The following is a 22,016-nucleotide window of genomic DNA, read 5'->3' as shown; positions in this document are numbered from 1 at the left end:
ACAGAGACTATAGAGTTTTTTTTAAAATATAAATATATTTTTTTTTGCTTTGTGTTTTCGTGCTCCACAAATGTCAGACTACTGCTCTTTGTTCTCATAACTCTGCAAATGCGGCTGCTAAAATAGACCGATGCGCTCATTGAGACCTACATCAGCATAATTGCGGATCATTGTTTGTGCGTGTTGAATAATTTGCATTGCTCCTAAGCTTACATAGGGCGCAGTGCAATTTACATTTTGCATCCGCAATTATTTACACCACGCCAAGATTGCGTGGACCGTTCCAAACAAGAACTAGACACTCTGGACTGCATCTCCCATAACTCTTTGCGGGTCAATGACAAATCGCCACGCATTTTCCAAAATGGCTACTGTCTTATGAAACGTTTTGAGCGGTGAAGAGTAATGTTGTAACAACCAAAACATCAAAATAGTATGCACGAAATAAACTTACCACCACTGGAATCGACGTACAGAAACATTCAATAATGGCTACGCCAGGAATAGAACAGCTGTTTGAATTCCAGAGGTAGGGACGGTGTTGTTGACTGTTCAGAATGTGCAGTCAAGTTGATATTCGGCAAAGTACTGTTGTCGTTTTTTTGTTTTTCTAAAAATGGCTAGGTTTTGATGTACTAATGTAGTATTAGTATGACCAAACGCACAGTCAACAAAACCGCCAGTACAAGTATACTGCATTTACACCTAAAATAACGAATATGCTGTTGTCATAAGTGTTTGTCGGCAAGAATGAATTTGCCAGTTATGCGAATCGATACTACAGTTTGGTTTGCGTGCAATGTATTTCCCACAATACAAGCAAAAAACAAACCTCTACGTTTATTTGATCATGAATGTAAGACAATACTCCCAGAACAAAGGGCCGACTGTTATATTAATATCTGCGGATAACGTTCTACAAGTGCATTATAACTAGCACTGTGAAGCACAAAGTAAACGAACTAATACGCGGGTTACACATTTTGCATAGTCTATATTAATGAAGTTCAGACTGTTTTAAGCGTTGTGTGTGTTTTCCTTATTTAGGTTGCCGAAGGATGGCTTCCTCTTGCTGCTGTTCTTGCTCTACGCTCCAGTCGGACTCTGCTTGATGCTTCTCCGGTTGTTTATTGGCGTCCATGTATTTTTAGTGAGCTGCGCTCTGCCAGATAGCCTTGTAAGAAGGTAAGTAATTCCTTACGTCACATTCAATAAGCATATCCACAGCGTAACTATAAAGGAACTTAATGCAAAAGCATTTTTCTACAGCTCTCTCTCTCTCTCTCTCTCTCTCTCTCTCTCTCTCACAGGGTTGTTTACTACTACTAGTCAGCCCCCAATTTTGATAACTAGTGTTATTTTAGGTATGTTAGTCTAGTGCTGGTCAGTATCTGAGAAATAACCAGTAAACGTTTATAAAGCTTTAAAAGCATAGATATTGTACTTGGATATTGCCTTTATAGTTGGATCTGAATTTCCTCAGTATAGCAAGCATGATATATATTTTTTAACATACAGTGCCTATAGAAAGTCTACACCCCCTTTAACTTTTTTCACATTTTGTGGTGTCAGTGCCTCAAAGTTTCATGCATTTAAATGAGGAGTGTTTTTTCTACTTATCTGCACACCATACTCCACACTGTTAAGGGGGGAAAAAGTTTTATTGAGAATTATATTAAAAATATATATTAAAAATACACAACTGAAAGATCATAATTGGATAAGTCTCCACCCCCCAGAGTTTATACTTGGTGGAAGCACCTTTGCAGGGTTTGACATTAACCATGGCCCGAGGCCAGTAGAATGTGCAGTTTGGTACTGTACAAAAGTTTTAGGCAGGTGTGAAAAAATGCTGTAAAGTAAGAATGCTTTCAAAAATAGACATGTTAATAGTTTATATTTATCAATTAACAAAATGCAAAGTGATTGAACAGAAGAAAAATCTACATCAAATCATATATGTGTGTGTGTATATATATATATATATATATATATATATATATATATATATATATATATATATATATATATAGATGGAGAGATAGCTATATATAGAGATAGATATATAATATATTATTGGTGCTTATGGCTTCTGTTTTATGAATCCAGGAAAATGGGCCAGTGTGTCAAAAAGCTGAATTAATTTATAAACCATTTTTTTAAAAGCATAACAACAAACTAACCCTTCTGAAGTGCTGTGTTGGTACTCGTTCTCATGGCAAATCTTTTATAAGTCAGGTTTTCTACAACTAAGCAACCAATAAGCCAAAAGGAAAGAGCTGAAATCAGTAAATCATAAAGAATTAATTATGAAAAAAATGAAGTTGAACATTTAGAGTTGAGGCTTCATTATGACAGAAAAAAAAGTAAGGTTCTGCCTTGTTTGGCATCAGTTTCCCAAACTTGCAGATAAAACAGCAGCTTTATTTGTTGTGAATTCAACATTTCGTTTATATCATAGCCAGTCTCACAGTAAGATGTCTTGATGCTGGATACCCAGATACGCGGTCAAATTGTCAAACTTATTTGAGATCCGATGCGTTCAGGTCAAAAGTGCCATTCGCAAACTTTCCAGGACTCGCTGGTATCACCCAGCAAGATTGGCGCTGACTTGGGAGAGGCTACACAAGCGACAACACTCTAAATAGGATTGCTATTATTTTGTATTATGAATATTGTTTTAATAGTGTTTAGAATTAGGATTAGGGGTGGGAATTTCGTATAGTTTCCTATTTGAATACACAGGGTGCAACCTTTTTGTGTATTCTGATTACTCGAACTCTGGACCCTTACGCTAAGAGTAAAAGGCAAGTGCATGTGCACAAGCAGACAGCATAACAATGTAAGCCGGTAAAGTTTAGCCGGGTTCACAAAGTGTACATAGTCCAAGACGAGCCATCAATCTAAGTCAAGTTACTTTGTTTATTCAATAACCTGTAAATAATTCAAAACAAGATACCTGGTTGTACTTTTAATAGTCAGTGCAAATGTTGCCGTTACTCCATCCATTCACAGAAAGTCAAACTCCTTTCCAACTGCAAGTATCTTGCCTTTTCGTGTAGTTACTGTGTTGTTGTGCTTAACATTTAGGATGTCTTTTATATTAATCAAAATGTTAAATTACCTTTCTAATTTCAATGTTACTCAAGTTTGGATTACTTCTTATAGCACTTATACTACACTATATACATGTTAAATGGCTGAAGTAACATATTGAAAGGCTTCGTTTAGCCACTTTGTTTTGAGACATGGGCTCTCTTTGGTTACCATACACAGTTTCCACTTATTAATAATCGTCTTGACTGTGCTCCAAGGGATATTCAAGGCCTTTTATATATTTTTTATACCCATCCCCTGATCTGTGCCTTTCAAGAACTTTGTCCCAGAGTTCTTTTGAAAGTGCCTTGGTGCTTATGGTTGAGTCTTTGCTTTGAAATGCACTACCCAACAGAGGGAACCTACAGGAACTGCTGAATTTATCCTGAAATCATGTGACTCACTACAGTTTAACACAGGTGGAGGCCACTTAACTTGGTGTGTGATTTTGAAGGCAATTGGTTACACCTGAGCTCATTTAGGATTGCTATTACAAGGGGGGTGGACACTTGTCCAACCAAGCTATTTCAGTTTTTATTTTTAATTTTCTACAAATTTTTAGAATATTTTTTTCACTTGGAAGTTGTGGGGTAGGATGTGTAGATAAATGAAGAAAAAATATTTGAATGCATTTTAATTCCAGGCTATAAGGCAACAAAACGTGAACATTTTGAAAGGGGGTGTATACTTTCTATAGGCATTGTAAATAGAGGATGATGTTTTGTGATATTTAATACTTTGAATTGGTGTTGGTTATCCCATCTAATGACACCTCTGCCTTGTAATGCAGCCTTGCTTGTGATTTTTGGACAATAACTCTGAAGTTTCTATTGTGCCATGGTGATGTGAATGCTGGCTCCCAAGATAGATATTAGCATGTATTAATCCAGCATTACTCACTTGTTGCAACCCGGTGCCTGTACACACAGACACACACAATGAATGAGTCAACAGCAATTTTCTGTAGTCTGTAAAGTAGGTTATATATTCTAATTAGTATTTTAGCAGGAGAGTTTATCACTGCTACTAACTCGTCACATTGAGGTGGAATAGACCAAGTTTGTATGCAGTTGGAGGTGACTCTTGCCAAGTCATCAATACTATTGCCTTTCATTTTACAAGTTGCATTCTAAAGAAACCAGATTTGTTGCTTGTTTGACTTGTTTTCTTCCCCCTAAAAATATGAACTACAGGAAGAACTGCCCCATTTGTCGCTTTTTCCATACAATCACATGTTGCCTTATAGTATTTATAGGTATGTAATAACCTTCTCATGAGGGCTTTTCTTTGTGACTGTGTATAGCAACATGTGCCATGTTGGACAGGTGTATGGTCCAGCAGTGCACGTCTTAGCAATGGAATTGAATAAAATGGCAAATATCTGAGCCTTGTAACTTATGCTTTGTACAGGTTTGTATGGATGTAATCTAATGTAATTTATACTGTTAGAAACTAGCAACAGGCTAGACCATCATGAATATCAAACGTTATTTGATTAATCAAAATGGGCATTCAAGTTTGTGGTCAGGGGCTGCTGTTTCAAGTTACTGCTGTGCGTAATGATCTTGCTTCAGTAAGACTGGCAGTCAGTAGGTTTCTGAAGTGTGACAGGTCAGTATTACACAGTCCAGTGGTCTTTTTAATCCTACCACACCATGTTATGTTGATTTTAGATTCAGAGATAGTGGAGTCTGGGTTTATTTAAACCAGCATTGTATCTAAATATGGACCACTTTTTAAAATATTAGGATGGGGCCACCAGTCTGGATTTTTTGCTTATTTTAAAGACAAATGCCTTTTAAAAGCTGCCGTGGACAAGTTTGTTTTAAAACCTGCATTCACAAAACATGGTGACAGTATATGTTTTCTCCTCCATAAACACCCCTTCTGTGACCCCCTTTGTGTTCCAGATTTATTGTGCGAGGCATGTGGTCTGTTCTGGGAATGTTTGTTAAGCAGAATGACCCTCGTCTGAGGGACAGGAATGTCAAAGTGTACATCTGCAATCATGTGACACAATTCGATCACAACATAATCAACCTCCTGACGTCTTGTAACACGGTAAGTACATGTGGCAAAGTGGTTGGTAAGGGGAATAGGTGTAGCGGTGATGCGATGCAGGAGTGATGAACAGACAACAGTGATTCAGTGAACAAGTGTTTATTTGTGCTGTTTCCAGGTCTGGCGACCGTCAAATAATAAATCCCCGGCCGTACACAACAATGTGTAAAGCGCGGGGATGGCGAACACAGTACAGTCTCACACACAAACAAAGGCACGGTCACCAGTCCTGGGTGATATTCAAACGTGCAGGTGCTCTGTGCAGTGGTGCTCTGGATAGTGCTTTACGTGGCAACAGCTCCGGAGGTGTGCGTTAACTGTCTAGTGGTGCGAAAAAGACAGACAATTATAAACAAACAAAGACAACACACAACACGCAATACACTCTGAGAGCTCCTCTCTCAGTCCTTCTCTCCTCACGTTACCCAAACGAAGGAAAAGATCAGCGTTACCCTGGCCCCTATATGTAATCCCGCATGATATCTAGGTAAATGGTTGCAGCTGCCTTATTACTTGCAGCTGCCTCTCGTTTACCTTTCAAATCAATACGGTCAGGCCAGCTCTTCCAGATACTTCTCCTCTCGTTCTTTAGCGCCCTCACAGGTCGGGAGGAAGATTCATCACCAGAACTCATGTTTCCGTCACATATCCCACCGCTCAGAGTGGAGCCGAAGGAACACTCGGCTAAATCTACCTTCCCCATTACTCCCCCCTCCCGGGAAAAATAATCCGCATTTTGGTGGTCTTTCCCCGCACGGTGTACCATGTGGTACATGAAGGGCTGCAATGCCAGATACCACCGAGTTATCCGGGCATTGCTGTCCTTCATTGTGCTTAACCACTTGAGTGGGGCGTGGTCTGTGACCAGATCAAATGAGTGTCCCAGCAGGTAGTATCGTAAAGAGTGAGTAGCCCATTTAATGGCCAAACACTCTTTTTCGACTACGGACTAGTTGCGTTCCCGAGGTAACATTTTTTTACTTAGGTACAATATCGGGTGCTCTACTCCAGCTACTTTTTGGGACAAGACTGCACCCAAACCTACATCCGATGCGTCTGTGTGGAGGATGAATCTGTTGGTGAAATCTGGAGTAATAAGAGTGGGGGCCTGGCAAAGTGTACGCTTAATAGTATCAAATGCCCCCTGACACTCAGCTGACCATTTAATTAAATTTGGAGCACTCTTTTGTGAGGTCGACTAACGGGTTAACCACTGTGGCGTACTCGGGGATGAAGCGGCGGTAATAACCGGCTAAGCCCAGTAGTGACCTCACCTGAGTCTTGGTTTTGGGGATCGCTGCATCAACCAATGCCTGGATTTTGGTGACTACAGGTCTCACCCTTCCATTCCCCATTAAAAATCCCAAATATTGAGTCTCTGTTTTGGCAAACGCACATTTTCTCAAGTTAGCTGTCAGCCGGGCTGCCCTTAGAGACTGAAGAACGGCTGCAACCCTAGCCAAATGCTCTCTCCAGGTGGAGCTGTATATCACCACGTCATCAATATACGCTGCTGCATATTCATGATGTGGGCGTAAAACCTGGTCCATCAGTCTCTGAAAGACAGCGGGCGCACCATGTAGCCCAAACGGCATGGTTTTAAAATGGAACAGCCTTTCTGGTGTTGAAAATGCGTTTTTCTCTCTGGAGCTGCGGGTTAAAGGGATTTGCCAGTATCTTTTCGTCAGGTCCAGAGTAGAAATAAACCTCGCTTTTCCCAGTCTGTCTAAAAGTTCGTCGACCCGAGGCATGGTATATGCATCGAACTTAGCAGTAGCGTTCACCTTTCTGAAATCCACACAGAAGCGGTTGGTGCCATCTTTCTTAGCCACTCGCTCCTGGAAGGTTCAATCACCCCAAGCTCGAGTATATCCCATACCTCTTTGGAACGCCACTTCGTCGACTTTCCGGGATCCGGTACGGTCTCTCTCGCACTGTGACACCTGGTGGAGAGATAATGTCATATTCAACTAAGTTTGTCCTGCCGGGCACATCAGAAAAAACATCGCTGAACTCCTCAATAAGTTTCCGTAGCTCTCTTTGCTGATCCGGAGCCAATTGTTCCCCCATTGCAATCGCTCTGGTGCTCGGGGTCTCTGGACAGGGACCTAAATCATCCTCTGTATTGCCTGGGGCGATAAGACCCCGATAAGACCTTCCTTGCCTGCCAGGGCTTTAACAAATTAACATGGTAAATTTCACGTTCATTCCGGCGATCGGGCTGTCTAATTTCATAATTTACTTTCCCTATAGCCCGAATCACCTCATACGGCCCCTGCCATTTAGCACACAGTTTCGATTCAGATGAGGGAAGTAGCAGCATTACCTTGTCCCCAGGTCGAGAATGCTGCGAGGCTGCCGGCTGTACAGGAGCTCAAAGTGGGAGAACCCTGTTGAACTCTGTGGCACTTCTCTTACTGCAAAAAGTAGGTAGGGAAGAAGTGATGCCCAATGTTTCTGCTCCTGTGTTACGAATTGCCTCAGCATCGACTTTAAAGTCTGATTAAAGCGTTCAACCAAACCGTCCGATTGTGGATGATAAACGGACATCCTGATGGGATGTATTTTCAATATTTTGTGCACCTGCTGTAACGTATTGGACAAAAAATTGGTTCCGTGATCAGTCAAAATCTCCTTGGGGATCCCTACTCTAGCCATAATCTGCGCTAACTTGGTGGCTATTGCAGCTGCACTAGTGGACCTCAATGGAACTGCCTCCGGGTATCGGGTTGCGTAATCCACCACTACTAATATATGCGTGTACCTGGAGTCAGAAGGTAGCAAAGGGCCCATTATGTCCATTGCAATGCGCTCAAAAGGAGTGGAAATAATGGGCAGTGGGACCAAAGGGGCGGGGCGCACTCGACCCGGCGCTACTCGCTGGCAGTCTAGGCATGTGGCTACATATCTCGACACATCAGTATGAAGACCGAGCCAATAGAATCGAGCCAATATCCATTCCCTCGTCTTCTCGGCCCCGAGGTGCCCCGCAAAAGGGATATCATGCGCCAGCCTCATGACCTCGGTCCGACAAGACGGGGGAACCAATGATTGTGTTACAGGCTGTCCTGTGCCCGCGGCTAGGTTTACCCTATACAGTAATCGCCCTTTGATACTGAAATGTGGATATACTAGCGCCCCAGCGCCATCAACATCCTTACCGTCAATGGACCGGACCTGCCCCCAAGCGTGCACTAGTGACGGGTCGTTATGTTGGCCCCACACTATGTCCGCGCTTGAGTACCACAGGTCTGGTACATTGAGAGAGGCTGGATTAGCCTCTGCCCTAGTCGGTCCAGTAACCTCGCTCTCTCGGTCACACTGCGTTCCCACTCCCTTTGACTGGCGTTTGTTACCATTACAGCACTCTCCCACCAGACCCCAGCCGTGTCTCAAAGACGCTCCCTCCCATTTCGCGATCCGTCTCTCCTTATTTGTTTTTCTAGGACGGAAAAGAGGGGAAAACATTTCAGGATGAAAAAGGAACACATCACCAATTCGTTCTCTTTTTTTTTTTTTTCTGCCACGCTTACGTGTGTGGCTGAGACTGCCATTATTTGCATTAATTGTTTAAAGTTTGGCCAGTCTCGGCCCAGAATAACTAGGTGTGGCAACCTTTCCGCCACCCAGACTACGAGGTGACGTTTTATCGGTCCTACCGATAAGTATACTTTTAATATGGGGTATGTCGCTGTGTCTCTATGGATACAGGAGATGGCCACCTGACCTTGTGGCCGCCACGACACACCGCCCAAGAGAGCTGTCCTAATCAAGGTTTGCTCACACCCTGTGTCCACTAACGCGTGGGTTTTCACATTTCCCAAAACGTCGTCAATCAGACAGGGCCCCTCCCGACCATTTTACCCGTGCTTACCAGTTTCAGATGCCCAATTGCACGCTGCCACGTCACACTCCATGGCAGCGGGGCAGGACCTGGCACTGTGTCCCGGCTGCTTGCATCTGAAACAGAGAGGGGGGACAGAGTGCGCATAGGTTACATATCTGTCCCACTGCTGGTAGGGCAACGGGGTAGGGGCAACACCTGCCCCAGCTGGGGGCAAACCTCGGTCTCCATGAGGGGGAGGCAAGGGGGCCCAACGGGGTCTGCGGTCTGGGAGGTCTGGGTGCCGGGAACGAGGGTGGTGGTGGTGTTGGAGGAGAGGGAGGGAGAGGTTGGTGACTGTGAAGGGCAGGGTCTGACAATATCCCGACCCGGGCCGACGTCAGGGAGTTTTCGGCCAGTTCCACAGCCTCCTCCAGGGTGTCACGGTTGTGGCGTCGGATCCACGCCTGCGTTTCGGCGCTGACCACATGGCAGAATTGTTCTACCACAATGGCTTCCCCCATCTGCTGCGCGGTCTTTTTGTTGGGGGTCAGCCAGTGGACCATGTGGTCGCACAACCGCTCTGCGACTACCCTGGGGCGTGTCTCGGGCTCTCCGGAATTCCCGGGGAACCGCGTCCGATGAGTCTCCACTGTATCGGTGGCTTACTGGTCGCTCAGGGCTTGGTAACTGCCTGAGCCTCCCCAATCAGGCAGGGTCCCACCTGGCTCGCCCAGAACTCCCGCGGCCATCCTGCCGCAGTGGCCAGTCGCTCAAATGCCACCAAGAATGCCTCCGGGTCATCCTCCGCCGTCATTTTCATTGCCCTAGCCTTTGAGGGCGACATCGGTGATGTTACGGTAGGGGTTGTTACTGCCGCCATGGCCAGCCCTACCCGTTCAATGAGCGCCGTGTAGCGCTCCTGCCTCCTTCTCTCCTCTGCATCCCGTCTGCTCTCCAGCGCCTGCAGCAGCTCCGCCAGTGCGTTGCGATCCATAATCCCAGATTTAACACCACGTGTGGCAAAGTGGTTGGTAAGGGGAATAGGTGTAGCGGTGATGCAATGCACGAGTGATGAACAGACAACAGTGATTCGGTGAACAAGTGTTTATTTGTGCTGTTTCCAGGTCTGGTGACCGTCAAATAATAAATCCCCGGCCGTACACAACAATGTGTAAAGCACGGGGATGGCAAACACAGTACAGTCTCACACACAAACAAAGGCACGGTCACCAGTCCTGGGTGATATTCAAACGTGCAGGTGCTCTGTGCAGTGGTGCTCCGGATAGTGCTTTACGTGGCAACAGCTCCGGAGGTGTGCGTTAACTGTCTAGTGGTGCGAAAAAGACAGACAATTATAAACAAAGACAACACACAACACGCAATACACTCTGAGAGCTCCTCTCTCAGTCCTTCTCTCCTCACGTTACCCAAACGAAGGAAAAGATCAGCGTTACCCTGGCCCCTATATGTAATCCCGCATGATATCTAGGTAAACGGTTGCAGCTGCCTTATTACTTGCAGCTGCCTCTCGTTTACCTTTCAAATCAATACGGTCTTACAACAGAGTCGCGCTTCTTTCCAGGCTGACCCACTTCCCTTACCCGGAAACGAACTGTCAGGCCAGCCCTTCCAGATACTTCTCCTCTCGTTCTTTAGCGCCCTCACAGGTCGGGAGGAAGATTTATCACCAGAACTCATGTTTCCGTCACAGTACAGCATTTTTTTTTTTTCTTTTTTTTCTTTTTTTGTTGTTCTCTGTCACTTGACAAAGATTTGTCACCTGATTATGTTGGCCAATCAGCCTGATTAATGTGGCAATTGACAGGTGTAGTAATCACTAGCTTCTTCAAAAACTAAATTCTTGTACTTGCACAAACATATAATTTTAGTGGATGAGGAATGCGGAGAAAACATTAAATCAGTTTATGAATATGCAAAAGAAAACAAATGTTTCAAAGTATATAAAAAAGCTAAAATAGCAGAAGTGGATCAGATGAGGCAGATAGCATTGCAAGGAGTGCTGTATTGAGGTACATGTTGGGGCTGACAATAAAAGAACATACTGAAAAATAAGACATTAAACTAAAACAACAGTGAACTAGGAGACAAGCAATCCATTAATCTGGCTTTTACACAAGATGTAATAAAACAAGTGCGCAGAATGGCTGTTAATGAGTTTGTCAGAGTGCTGTGCTTTGCTGGACAGTTACTGCAAAGGTATGTATTGGTGACTTTGTGCAATAGTACTGTCTGTCCATCATCTAAAACACTGCCTAACACTGACAAGCTTAACTGTAAATATGTGACAGAAAATGGCGATGCTTTAGTTGGTAAACTTATGGAACGCATTCATGTAAGTGTCCAGTGTGATCTGACACGTCTCCCGGTCGTTAGCACCACCCAGTTCTGTCAATTTCTTTTCTTTTTATGATTAAGGCAAGTAAACCTGGCTTGTTTTTGTGCTGTTGTCATGTTCATACCTTCTGTAGATACTAGCTGTGCCAGCAAAGTGATTGCCCAACCGTTTGCAAAGTGCCAGCTAACTTGGGATGTGGCTTTGACTTGCATAGATTCTGTTTCATCATACATGCCAGGGACATTAAACATAACAGAATGTGTATACTGAGAATTTTGTTCCCCTTTTTTTTTTATCCCAGTTTTAATATCTTTAAAAATAAAAAACAAAATGCGGAAAACTAGTTACACTGCAATATTATTATTCTTCTAGCTACCTGTTACAAACCATGCAATCTAGATTTGTTTGCAAAAGCTCCCAATTCTAGATTCATTCTTTTTTTTTTTTTTTTAATGATTCTTTTATTTCAGTATATTTAATGTTGTGTTAGTTGATGTTAGTTCTGATAATTGAATGTTTGTTTTTGCAGCCCATGTTGGAAGGCTCTCCTGGCTTTGTTTGCTGGGCCCGAGGGTTCATGGAGTTTGGGCTTACCTCCAGCAGGTCTGAAATGGCAGAGTCACTCAAGCGGTACTGCTCAATGGAGGGCAGCCTGCCTCTTCTGTTGTACCCAGAGGAGGAAACTACAAACGGCAGGATGGGCCTTCTCAAATTTAGGTAAATAGAAATGTCACTCTAGATTTTTAGGCAGTCTAGCGTCTCTCCCTTCTAAAAGTTAACATTTCGGAATGAGTTTTCACAGTTCTCTTACATTAGACAGGATGTCGGAAGTAACAGCCTTGATCTTGTTTCTTTCAGTTCCTGGCCCTTCTCTGTTTCAGACTCTGTCCAGCCCGTGGCTCTGTTTGTCAGGAGGCCTTTTATACCAGCGGTAATAGTACTTTATATACACCAAGCATGGAAAAACCCAACATTACATACCTGCTTTGAAGCGTTGCATACAGAGCATAACACAATCATCTTCAATGGAAAATAAGACAGCAATTTGGATGTTGGGCTTTTGACCCTAGATTCACTTTTGGTTCAAGCATTTGAGTTGGAGATTGATGGCAGGTGTATTTTCTGTGGGCACTAGTCTGCAAAACCACTACTTAATCTAAAAAAATTGAATAGCCAGACATCTATCTGTTTATGAAATCAATCTCCTTTTCATTTAATCTGCCTCACCCGGTGTGTTTCTCTGCCAGCCATAGTTGATTTTTGACAATTATTAATAGCTTGTTAATGAAAGGTGTTTGTGACTTATTAAGCTTGATACTTTAGTGATGGCCATCTAACCTTAGAAATTGTTATGGTCTCCTGTTAACATGCCCTGAACCCTGTTTTTTTTTATTTTTTAACTTATAGAATATTGAAGAGTCCTCCTGGATATTAGAACTGCTGTGGACCCTTTTCATCCCTTTCACAGTGTATCAAGTAAGGTACTAACTATTATTAACTATTACTGGTGTGGGTGGGGAAGGGAGAGCCTGGCATCCATATCATCTTACTCCAATTGTACACCGAACTGAAGTGAGTTTGTTTCACAAGCAACACTTTTCCAAGAGAAATCGATGAGTCCTATCTGTGAGGCAACAGCTGCTTGGTAATCCAAGAGGAGACGCTTCCATTTTGAGAGGGTATTCTGAACATTTGATAACTTCTTTTAAAGTGGTAGAATACTACCAATTAGTAAAATTTAAAACAAAGTACATGTAGCAATTTAGATTTTTAATCAATTTATTTTTGCATCTGAAAACTAAAATTGCATAAGTAAAAACTTGCAGTAGTGGAGCAGTTGTATTGCTAGATAAACTCTGGGCAGGGTGTACACTGTGGCACTCTGCTTTTTGGTGAAGTTGTATTGCCTGTTTCCTCAGGTGGCTCCCTACTGTATCCAGACAAAATGGAGACTCCAGTCAAGAGTTTGGAAATGAAGTCCAGGAGGTAACTAGTTCTATCTTGAGGGACTTTGTTTATCTTGACCCCAACCCTACTATCGTGTGTGACCTTGAACAACCTATCAAAACCACTACCTACTGTCAAACATTGCTGCTAGGGTTGGAACAGTATCTTAACAATTGATGTCTTGATTATTATTGTAATTGAATTATTGGCAGTTGTGTTTCTGACCGTCAAGCTGAAAAGGATCACTGGCACTTCCTGTAGACAAAAAAAAAAAACTGTCTAATACAGGATGACTAGTCACTGCAGAATAAGATTCCTTCATTTTAGAAATGTACTTCATTAAGAGAAAATGATTTATTGTATAAGAGTATAAGGTTTGGAAAGGAAGACTGAGTCAGTTTTGCTAATTCTTTTACAGTGTGCAGCGTTGCAGCATCATGACGTCACCTTGTTTTTTGTGGCTCTGGGAATCGGTCCAAAAAACTACAGAAGTTTGAAATCTTAATTGCTATACAGTTTTGCTTGACAAATACTTGCATAATTATTAGTCATTACTGTATATACATTAGTTTCAGCTATTGACTAACATTAATCATGGATTACACTATGTAACACAATTTTTGTTCCTGGGTAGTAAGTGTTATTTCCTAATTGCTTATGCCTCAAAAGTATAGAAAATGGCTATTATTCCCCACAAACTTAAAAATACAGTATAATCGTAAATCTCGAAAAACTACTCACTTCTAAATCTTTTGTAGTCATTTTTGTATTACTTTAGTATAACTACATGTTAATTGGGATTCATATGTTGTTGTTTTCTGACTTTATGTGAACGAAAAGACACACATTTGCCCGTTTTCCCATTGGAAATAGTGATATTTTGAAATATCACTGTCCTGGTCACAAAAGCAAAGTTTTTGTGGGGAATAATAGCCATTTTCTATACTTTTGAGGCATAAGCAATTAGGAAATAACACTTACTACCCAGGAACGAAAAAAAAAATTGTTACACAGTGTTATTTATGGTTTGTAATTTAGGTGTACTGGGGCAGACATATTTTACTACATAGTCTTAACGTGCATGATGAAAAAAATGTTGAAAGTGCATTAAGTTGATTATGATCTTCCACTTGGGTCTGTGTGTGCCTATGCTCAGCAGCTCTCTTGTACTCTACTCCATTTGTACATTGCTGGAACATACATTTTCTTGACACACAATGTTTTCTTGATCATTACCCTAGAGGCTGCAAACAAGCCTGTCTGTGCAGGACTATGAGAGGAAAGCAGAATGCTGGAACCAAGCAGCTTGTTAATTACACTCATTTTCAGTTACAGAGCAGTTAATTTTCTATGTGCTGTCGATTAATTTTAATTTGTCACAGGATTTGGGCAGTTGGTGGTGCACTTTTCTGGCTTTTATACTGTTTGTGCAAAGCTCTAAGAAACAAACGAGATATATATATATATATTTCACCAGTCGATTGTAAAAGATATGTGGTACACATTTGCCACAGTGTGTATATTGTAATAGCCTGTATGCCATAACCATAAATATGCTTTAATTTGACAAAGAGCCATTCAGAATCTGATTCAGTCCGTGACAGCTGATCTTGAATTGACATTAGGAGGGAGAGACACTCTTTGGGGCGTTGTGTGAATCTGACAACTTTCACTAAACTCTAGGGCTGCAACGAAGGGTACATTTTGACTTTTGAAGGTTCGGAACACATTACGGAAGGAAGGTTCGAACCTTTGATGGTACTCATTTGCATAATTTCCTGGTGACATCACCATAACTACTTGTTTATATTTGATTGAAAATCCTATTTTTACGGGAATCCATATAAGTGGAATAAAACACACGTAGTTTAAAAATATGTTGTATAGAACAATAATCATGTTTTTATAATTTCAATAAAAATACACGTTTATTTACACGTAATTGAAGATATTTGCGATACATACAGTAAGCTTGCATTGCACAACTGCAGCAGGCTTAGGGAAAAAAAAAACCCTTGAAGTAACCATTCCAAGCAGGGTGTCAGTCACATTTTACTACTACCAATTTGAACTTATGCTTGTCAAGTGACCCCAGAGATAAGTTACACCTCCATGATATGAGTCGCTTGCACAATTTGCATTCAGCTTTTTGTTGTGGTCATCTGTGCATTTAACAAAAAAAATCCCAAACAGCAAAGGGGTTTCAAGACATTTCTATATAACGCTTTGCTGTCGAGATAGAAAATAAAGACCTTAAAGATTTGCTTCTGGATAACACGAGCGGGAGGGGGGGAGGGATGGATGGTGCTTGGTTTTCAAAATTAAAATTGTTAGTGTTATCGTATATGTTTCAAACATATTCTACCATAGCACTTCTCTTACACTGTTTTGTACTTATTTTACTGAAGCACTACAACCGCTATAGGTACTGCCCCAGTGCTTTGGATACTATACCCTGCTCCTACACGGAGCGGGCACCATAGAGAGTTGCTTTATGTATATTGATTTGGTAGCGGATTTTAATGCAAAAACTTTTGTTTATGTAATATGCATTATACAAATCAATATCAATTTTTTCATGAGTGACATTTGTGTGATTTTATAGTATTCATGTATTGTCAATAGTGTCTGATGAACTTTTTGAAGGTTTGAAACATCCTTTGAATCCTTGGCCAACGAACGAACCTTTGAACACAGCCCTACTAAACGCTGTATAATTGAGCTCGCCAAGGAATCTGCATAAGTTTAAAGAGTGGTAGAGGATGTTAAAGCCTGTTTGCATCCCCTTTCTCTTTTTGGCAGCTGTTAGCAATGGAGCTTGGTGTTGTATCCACGCAGATCACTCGAGCAGATAAAGTGGAGCACCTTAAGAGGAAAAGGCATGTTGCACCTCGTACTATAAACTCAAGTAAGTACCAGTACGTCTGATGCTAATAAATAACATTGACGGCAATCTTTTTTTTTTCTGTAGCTGTTGCCTTGATGATGCAGTTTGGAAAGCATCTATTGCATACAAATCAAATAATTTCTAAACTGAAGCTGTTCAATACTATATGATGTGCAAGGTCACATCTAACCTGATGTATAACTGCTGTAGAAAACTAAACCACACAGTAGTCATTATAGCCCATCTTGAAATAAGCTCAGTTTGGGCGGTCTGTCGTATTGATTAGAACACTGCCCTGGGACGTGTTCAAAAGATTTCCATTAAAGGGTTTTGTAGTGTCTAGTATATTACAATCTCTCACATTAACAATTTCACTGAAAAAAAAAACAAAAAAACTTCACGTTAAACAAACATATAATCAATTGTTTTGGACTTTAGACACTAATGTAGCCATTCTACAAACCCTCCAATGTGTCTTTGGCACCATGTATTTTTTTCTGAAAAGAGAAAAACAGCCTTTGAAATTAACTAGAAATTGACATTTTAGGAATAGCCAATAAACCTTAAATTTAAATTCCTCATTGTGTTTGTGTCTAATATATGCATCATATAGACTGACTGTAGGTGGTACTGCTTTATAGCAAGGGCTAACTGTATTGTGTGTATGCATGCTGTGCCAATAAGCAAGCCCATTAAATACATGAGAATTTCTCTTGGCAGATCAGTCACTAGGTGCGAGACCCAGGGCTATCTCTTTGGGGTTCATGGCTGGTAACTCGATGATGGAGGACGTGAGGATTTCTGGGATGGTTCAACAGGTCAAGGAGGTGCTTCCACACGTGCCCCTCGGCGTCATCAAGAGAGATCTTGGTATGTACATTCTCTTTCCCATCTCCAGCTGCTCTTTGAATGGGCTCCAATTACAGTTAGCCACAGCTGCTGCTTTCCTCTGTAGAGAATGCATATCCCCAGCGATATATTTAGAGAATCATCCATCCTGTAGTAAGACTGTTCTTTTACAGTAAAACTTGAAAAGAAAGCTGTCATCACATTCTTTCATGTCCTACGAGTTTAACTTGTCAGGTAAAATATTCAGTGTAGGTAAGAAATTACTAACACACCAGTCTTGTTATTTTGAGGTGATTTGAGCAATACAAAAATGGCTATAATTTCCAGCCACAAAACAGATTTTATATTTGCTTCTATCTGAAACAGTCCAAACAAACTGTGTTGACACAACCATCACTAACCTGCTGGAGGGAGCAGAGGAAATGAACTCAAACTCCTCTGGTGGGCTGAATGTGGCTGCTGTCCAGACAAGTTCCTTCAGTGCCATTGGAGACACAGCCTCAGCTCCTGCTTTGAAGGTAATGTATTTAGTCTATAGAAGTGCTTGTTGAGTTTTTTGGAAACTTGCAGTTTTTTTAACATATCTAGAGAGAACTTGATGAAACACAATTTAATGTGTAAACATAGTTTTGATATTTTATTTAACATCATGTAATCAAAGAATTTACAAAATTAGATTGCAAAAGTCTACCAAAAGCCATAATACAGTATTTTTTGTTAGGTGTTTGTCACGGTATATAATTAAATATGTTAATAAAGCATTACTTGACAGGTTTTGTTTGACCTGTGTGAAGAAAAATTAGTTAATTCTGTAGGGTGATACACACATTTTGGCCATAGCTGTACAGTTGTCAGGGAGTGAATGCCACTGACCAAGCTTGTTCATGTTGCACTGAATTGAAAGAAATGATTTTTTTGTTTTATGACAGCCTAATGCTAAATCCTTTGGGAAATATCCAGATGACAGCCACATGTCACTGCAAGACAGAAAAGAGGCACTGTACAAATATGCAAGAAGGTAAGATAGATATCTATGGTCCAACACAACAAGCTAGCCAAAGATCAAACTGCTTTAATCTATTGAGCGTTTGCCATTGAAGTTTATTGCTCCAGTGCAGTTTTTTTTTTGTGTGTGTGATGTATTTTGGGAATGGATTCCAGATTAACTGGAACTTTTCCTCTCGCTGTTTTGCCAAAAGCTCAGATATACATAACTAAGCTCACCGTAAAACCTGTAATGTCTCAAACTGCAATAGGAAAACCCTGTTAATCTTTAAGTCAAAGCTCTGTAAGACTAGCCCTATATACCTTTCTAAATGCAAAGTCAATGTTTTAATGTGTTTTTATTATTTAAGGGGTTTCTCTCTATTAGCTAATTGTGAAGTTAAGTACCGTGAATAGAGGGGTAGATTATGGAATTGCATGAGTGATACTGTATGCTGTAATTCAGACATGTACTTTTCTGGTTTCTTTGCAGACGTTACATAGAAAAGCATGGACTGAATCAGCAAACGGACAATGCCCAGTGATTTGTGATGACCAATGCATATTAATTTGTGTGGAAAAGCAGCCATTTATTGTCAAAAGATTTTTAATGAAGTGGGGAGGAAGACTTCATGCGGAACAGTTCATGTTATCTGTAATGGGGGGGGGTTGGATTATTAAAATGGAGATGGTTTTGAACTATTTGCATGGCAAGCATGCATGCACCTTGTTGTTTTTAATCGTTTCTCTTTACAAAAAAAATATTTTGGTAAAAAAAAAAAAAAAAATGGATTATGATATTCAGTGTGACAAACTACGATATATATATATATATATATATATTATAATATACATATATATATCACACCTCCATATATATATATATATATATATATATATATGTGTGTGTGTTAGGGGTGGTTTGAAAAACTAAAATGCAGAGCTTGTTTTAATTTAAAGCTGACATTTAGTAGATTCCTTATATTGTTAAGAGTTAAGTATTGTAATAAATTAAGGTCAGCATTTCTATGACTGATAACTGCAGTTTATCACCCCAATATTAACCCTGTCTTCACCTCTGTAGCAGCAAGATTATTTTGAGTGAGTTTTTTATGCCGTCACATAAGATACCTGTGCAGTTCTGATCAAACTCCATGCACTGATGCGAATAAAAAGCTTTTGTTATGAAAGTGCCTGTAGGTCTACATGGAAATTAGCTAGTGTTTGTCATGGGCTGTACCTTGGTGTAGATGAGCAGTGCCCCCCCCCACCCAGCACCACCACCACAAAACAAAACCACATTTGTAAATTTAACAAAGCATTTTCAAGTATATCAATATTGGTGGTCTGGAGACTCACAACTTACACTTTTCAAGTTTGCTGCTGCACCTCTTTTCAGAAAAGCTTCTGCTTGTACTCAAGAGATTGAAATTGTATATACTTGTTGGCACATGATAGGTTAAAATGTTTTGGGACCTAAACAGATCCTGAATAAATTGTGTGGTAGTTATTTAAATGTCAAAATGCAGTGTTTGCGTAGATTTTATTTCATATTTATAATTCAGTTGGCCACTGTTTGATACAGATGCCACAAAGCTGACAGTCCAGATGACTGCTGTATCACAGAGGTGTTCCTTATTTCTGTTTCTTCTGCAATATAGAAGTAATCATTTACCATTGAATGTCTAGAGCGGGGGTGGCTAACCCTGGTCCTGGAGAGCCACAATCCAGCAGGTTTTATAGGTAACTCTTAATCAATTTCTGAAGAATGCAAGCTGTTGATCAATTTGGCAACTTCATTTGTTCAGTTAAATCAGGAGGGGTCGGCTCTGATCCACGAGAGCTGCAGGGTGTTCAGGTTTTTGTTCCAGATTATCTCTAAATTATTTAATTGAACAAATTACTGCTTAACTAGTCAAAATTAAATTGTTCCAAGTCTTTAGAAAGGGGTGATTAAGGGTTACCTATAAAACCTGCTGGATTGTGGCTTGCCAGGAACAGGGTCTAGGGTATGATCATAAGGGATTCTGTTAAAGATCCGAAATGTGATGGATATAAACTCCTTGACTTGTTAACCTGATGTTAATCTTCCTTGTTGCCCCCAGGTCTTGGTTAACATCACTAATGATAAAAATTGATATGTTCCCCATAAATTTAGCTGTTTTTTTTTTTTTATTGCATGTTTGTGTATTGTACATTACTCTACTTCAATGTTGTATCTACCAATAAGTAGGGAGGTATAACGGGGCTAATCTGCATTACCCCAGTTAAAGTAGCTGTTTTCTACAGAGGGTGGTGGTTCACAAGAAATAGTAAAATGTCATCCGTGCAACAGGAATTCATGTCAGTTATTATTACATTTAATCAGTAGAAATCTGATAGAAGTGTGCGAGGAGAGGACTTTTTACAAGCTGAACCAAGGTTTGTTTGGATTTTTTTTTTTTAAATTGATTCCAAACTTTAAGAAAGCAAGATGCAGTTAAATGGCTGTGAATATATACAAATGAAGTACATATGAAACTAGGAAAACATCCATAACTGAAACACTAGAGATACATTTGGACATACTAAAAGAAGAAAACTTTAATGACAAACGTTTTGACTAAAGATAAAAAAAAAATTGTCGAAACGTTTTTCATTGGATGTTAACCCAAGCATGTTCCAGTAAGATGCTCTCCCAGGAGCAGGTGTTTTTTGGCTGTATCTATTTTCTACAGAATTATTTTGGAAATAACGTCCTTTTATTCAGAACACCGCGAGGCATTATAAAGTACTTCAGAAACCATACAAACTTTGCTTGTTTTTTCAACACAATATTTTATTTATTTTTAAGTATTGTTATGATGTATTCTGCTTAGAGATACATGTATAAAAACATGTTATTCCCTGACCTGAGGGACCCTGCAATACTTTCTGAAAGTTTTGTTGAAAAATATTGATGTTTGGGCAAATTACAAGACATTGTTTCAGCTGAGTGATTGCAATGACATAATGCATGTTTATTCTCCAGGTCTTTATAAGCAATAATGAACACTTCTCTCAGTTATTTTCTCAAAATAAATATAAAATAGTTATTCATTCTATTATCAATAATAAGGAAAATAAAACATACATGATCCATTTAGTTCATGAAGTACTATCTGCTTATAGCCACTCATTTCTTGATATTTTTAAATATTATAAACACATATACAGTACCTATAGAAAGTCTACAACCGCTTGAACTTTTTTCACATTTTGTAGTGTCAGTGCCTCAGAGTTTCATGCATTTTAAATGAGGATTTTTTATCCACTTCTACACACCATACTCCCATTTTTTTTATTGAGAAAAAAATGATATATTAAAAATAGAAAACTGAAAGATCGTAATTGGATAAGTCTCTGCTGCCTCCACCATGCTTCACAGTAGAGATGGTGTTCTTTGGGTGATGCGCTGTGTTGGGTTTGCACCAAACATAAAGCTTTGCATTTAGGCCAGAAAGTTCCATCTTAGTTTCATCACACCACAAAACTTTTTGCCACATGGTTACAGAATCTCTTGTGCTTTTTTTTTTTTTTTTTTTTTTTTTGCATACATCAGTCAGGATTGAAGCTGGGCTTTCTTGAGTAATGGCTTCCTTCTTGCCACCCTACCATACAGGCCAGATTTGTGGAGTGCTTTGGGTATCATTGTCACATGCACACTTTGATCAGTTTTGGCCATAAAAGCCTGTAGCTCTTGCAAAGTTGCCATTGGCCTTTTGGTAGCCTCTTTGATCAGTCTCCTTGCTCGGTCATCCAGTTTGAAGGGACGGCCTGATCTAGGAAGGGTCTTGGTGGTGCCATACACCTTCCAATTCTTAATAATCGTCTTGACTGTGCTCCAAGGGATATTCAAGGCCTTTGATATTTTTTATACCCATCCCCTGATCTATGCCTTTGAACAACTTTGTCCCAGAGTTCTTTGAAAGCGCCTTGGTGCTCATGGTGAAATCACGTGAATCACTACAATTTAACACAGGTGGAGGCCA

At 40.4% G+C, this 22,016-nt stretch overlaps 1 protein-coding gene across 1 annotated transcript; it reads left to right on the top strand.

Annotated features, from left to right (window-relative positions):
- Window positions 1-344: 344 nt before the first annotated feature.
- LOC121316690 (lipid droplet-regulating VLDL assembly factor AUP1-like) lies at window positions 345-18,708 on the top strand. The gene is made up of 12 exons (XM_041252191.1): window positions 345-529; window positions 1,048-1,185; window positions 5,007-5,157; window positions 11,869-12,056; window positions 12,198-12,270; window positions 12,747-12,820; window positions 13,259-13,325; window positions 16,089-16,194; window positions 16,894-17,043; window positions 17,389-17,540; window positions 17,952-18,040; window positions 18,500-18,708. The coding sequence occupies exons 1-12, from the start codon at window positions 489-491 to the stop codon at window positions 18,549-18,551; spliced, it is 1,281 nt and encodes a 426-aa protein (XP_041108125.1). The 5' UTR covers window positions 345-488; the 3' UTR covers window positions 18,552-18,708.
- Window positions 18,709-22,016: the final 3,308 nt, after the last annotated feature.

Source organism: Polyodon spathula, chromosome 1 (genome assembly GCF_017654505.1).
Source record: "Polyodon spathula isolate WHYD16114869_AA chromosome 1, ASM1765450v1, whole genome shotgun sequence".
NCBI lineage: Eukaryota > Metazoa > Chordata > Actinopteri > Acipenseriformes > Polyodontidae > Polyodon > Polyodon spathula.
This window is presented reverse-complemented; position numbering and strand designations above follow the sequence as displayed.

Excerpts from the sequence above, each read along its gene's own strand:
- LOC121316690 (XM_041252191.1), top strand. The coding sequence starts at position 489 with ATGGCTACGCCAGGAATAGAACAGCTGTTTGAATTCCAGAG. Across the intron at positions 12,271-12,746 it reads GGAGGCCTTTTATACCAGCG|AATATTGAAGAGTCCTCCTG; the intron begins GTAATAGTACTT and ends TTTAACTTATAG. Across the intron at positions 12,821-13,258 it reads TTCACAGTGTATCAAGTAAG|GTGGCTCCCTACTGTATCCA; the intron begins GTACTAACTATT and ends CTGTTTCCTCAG.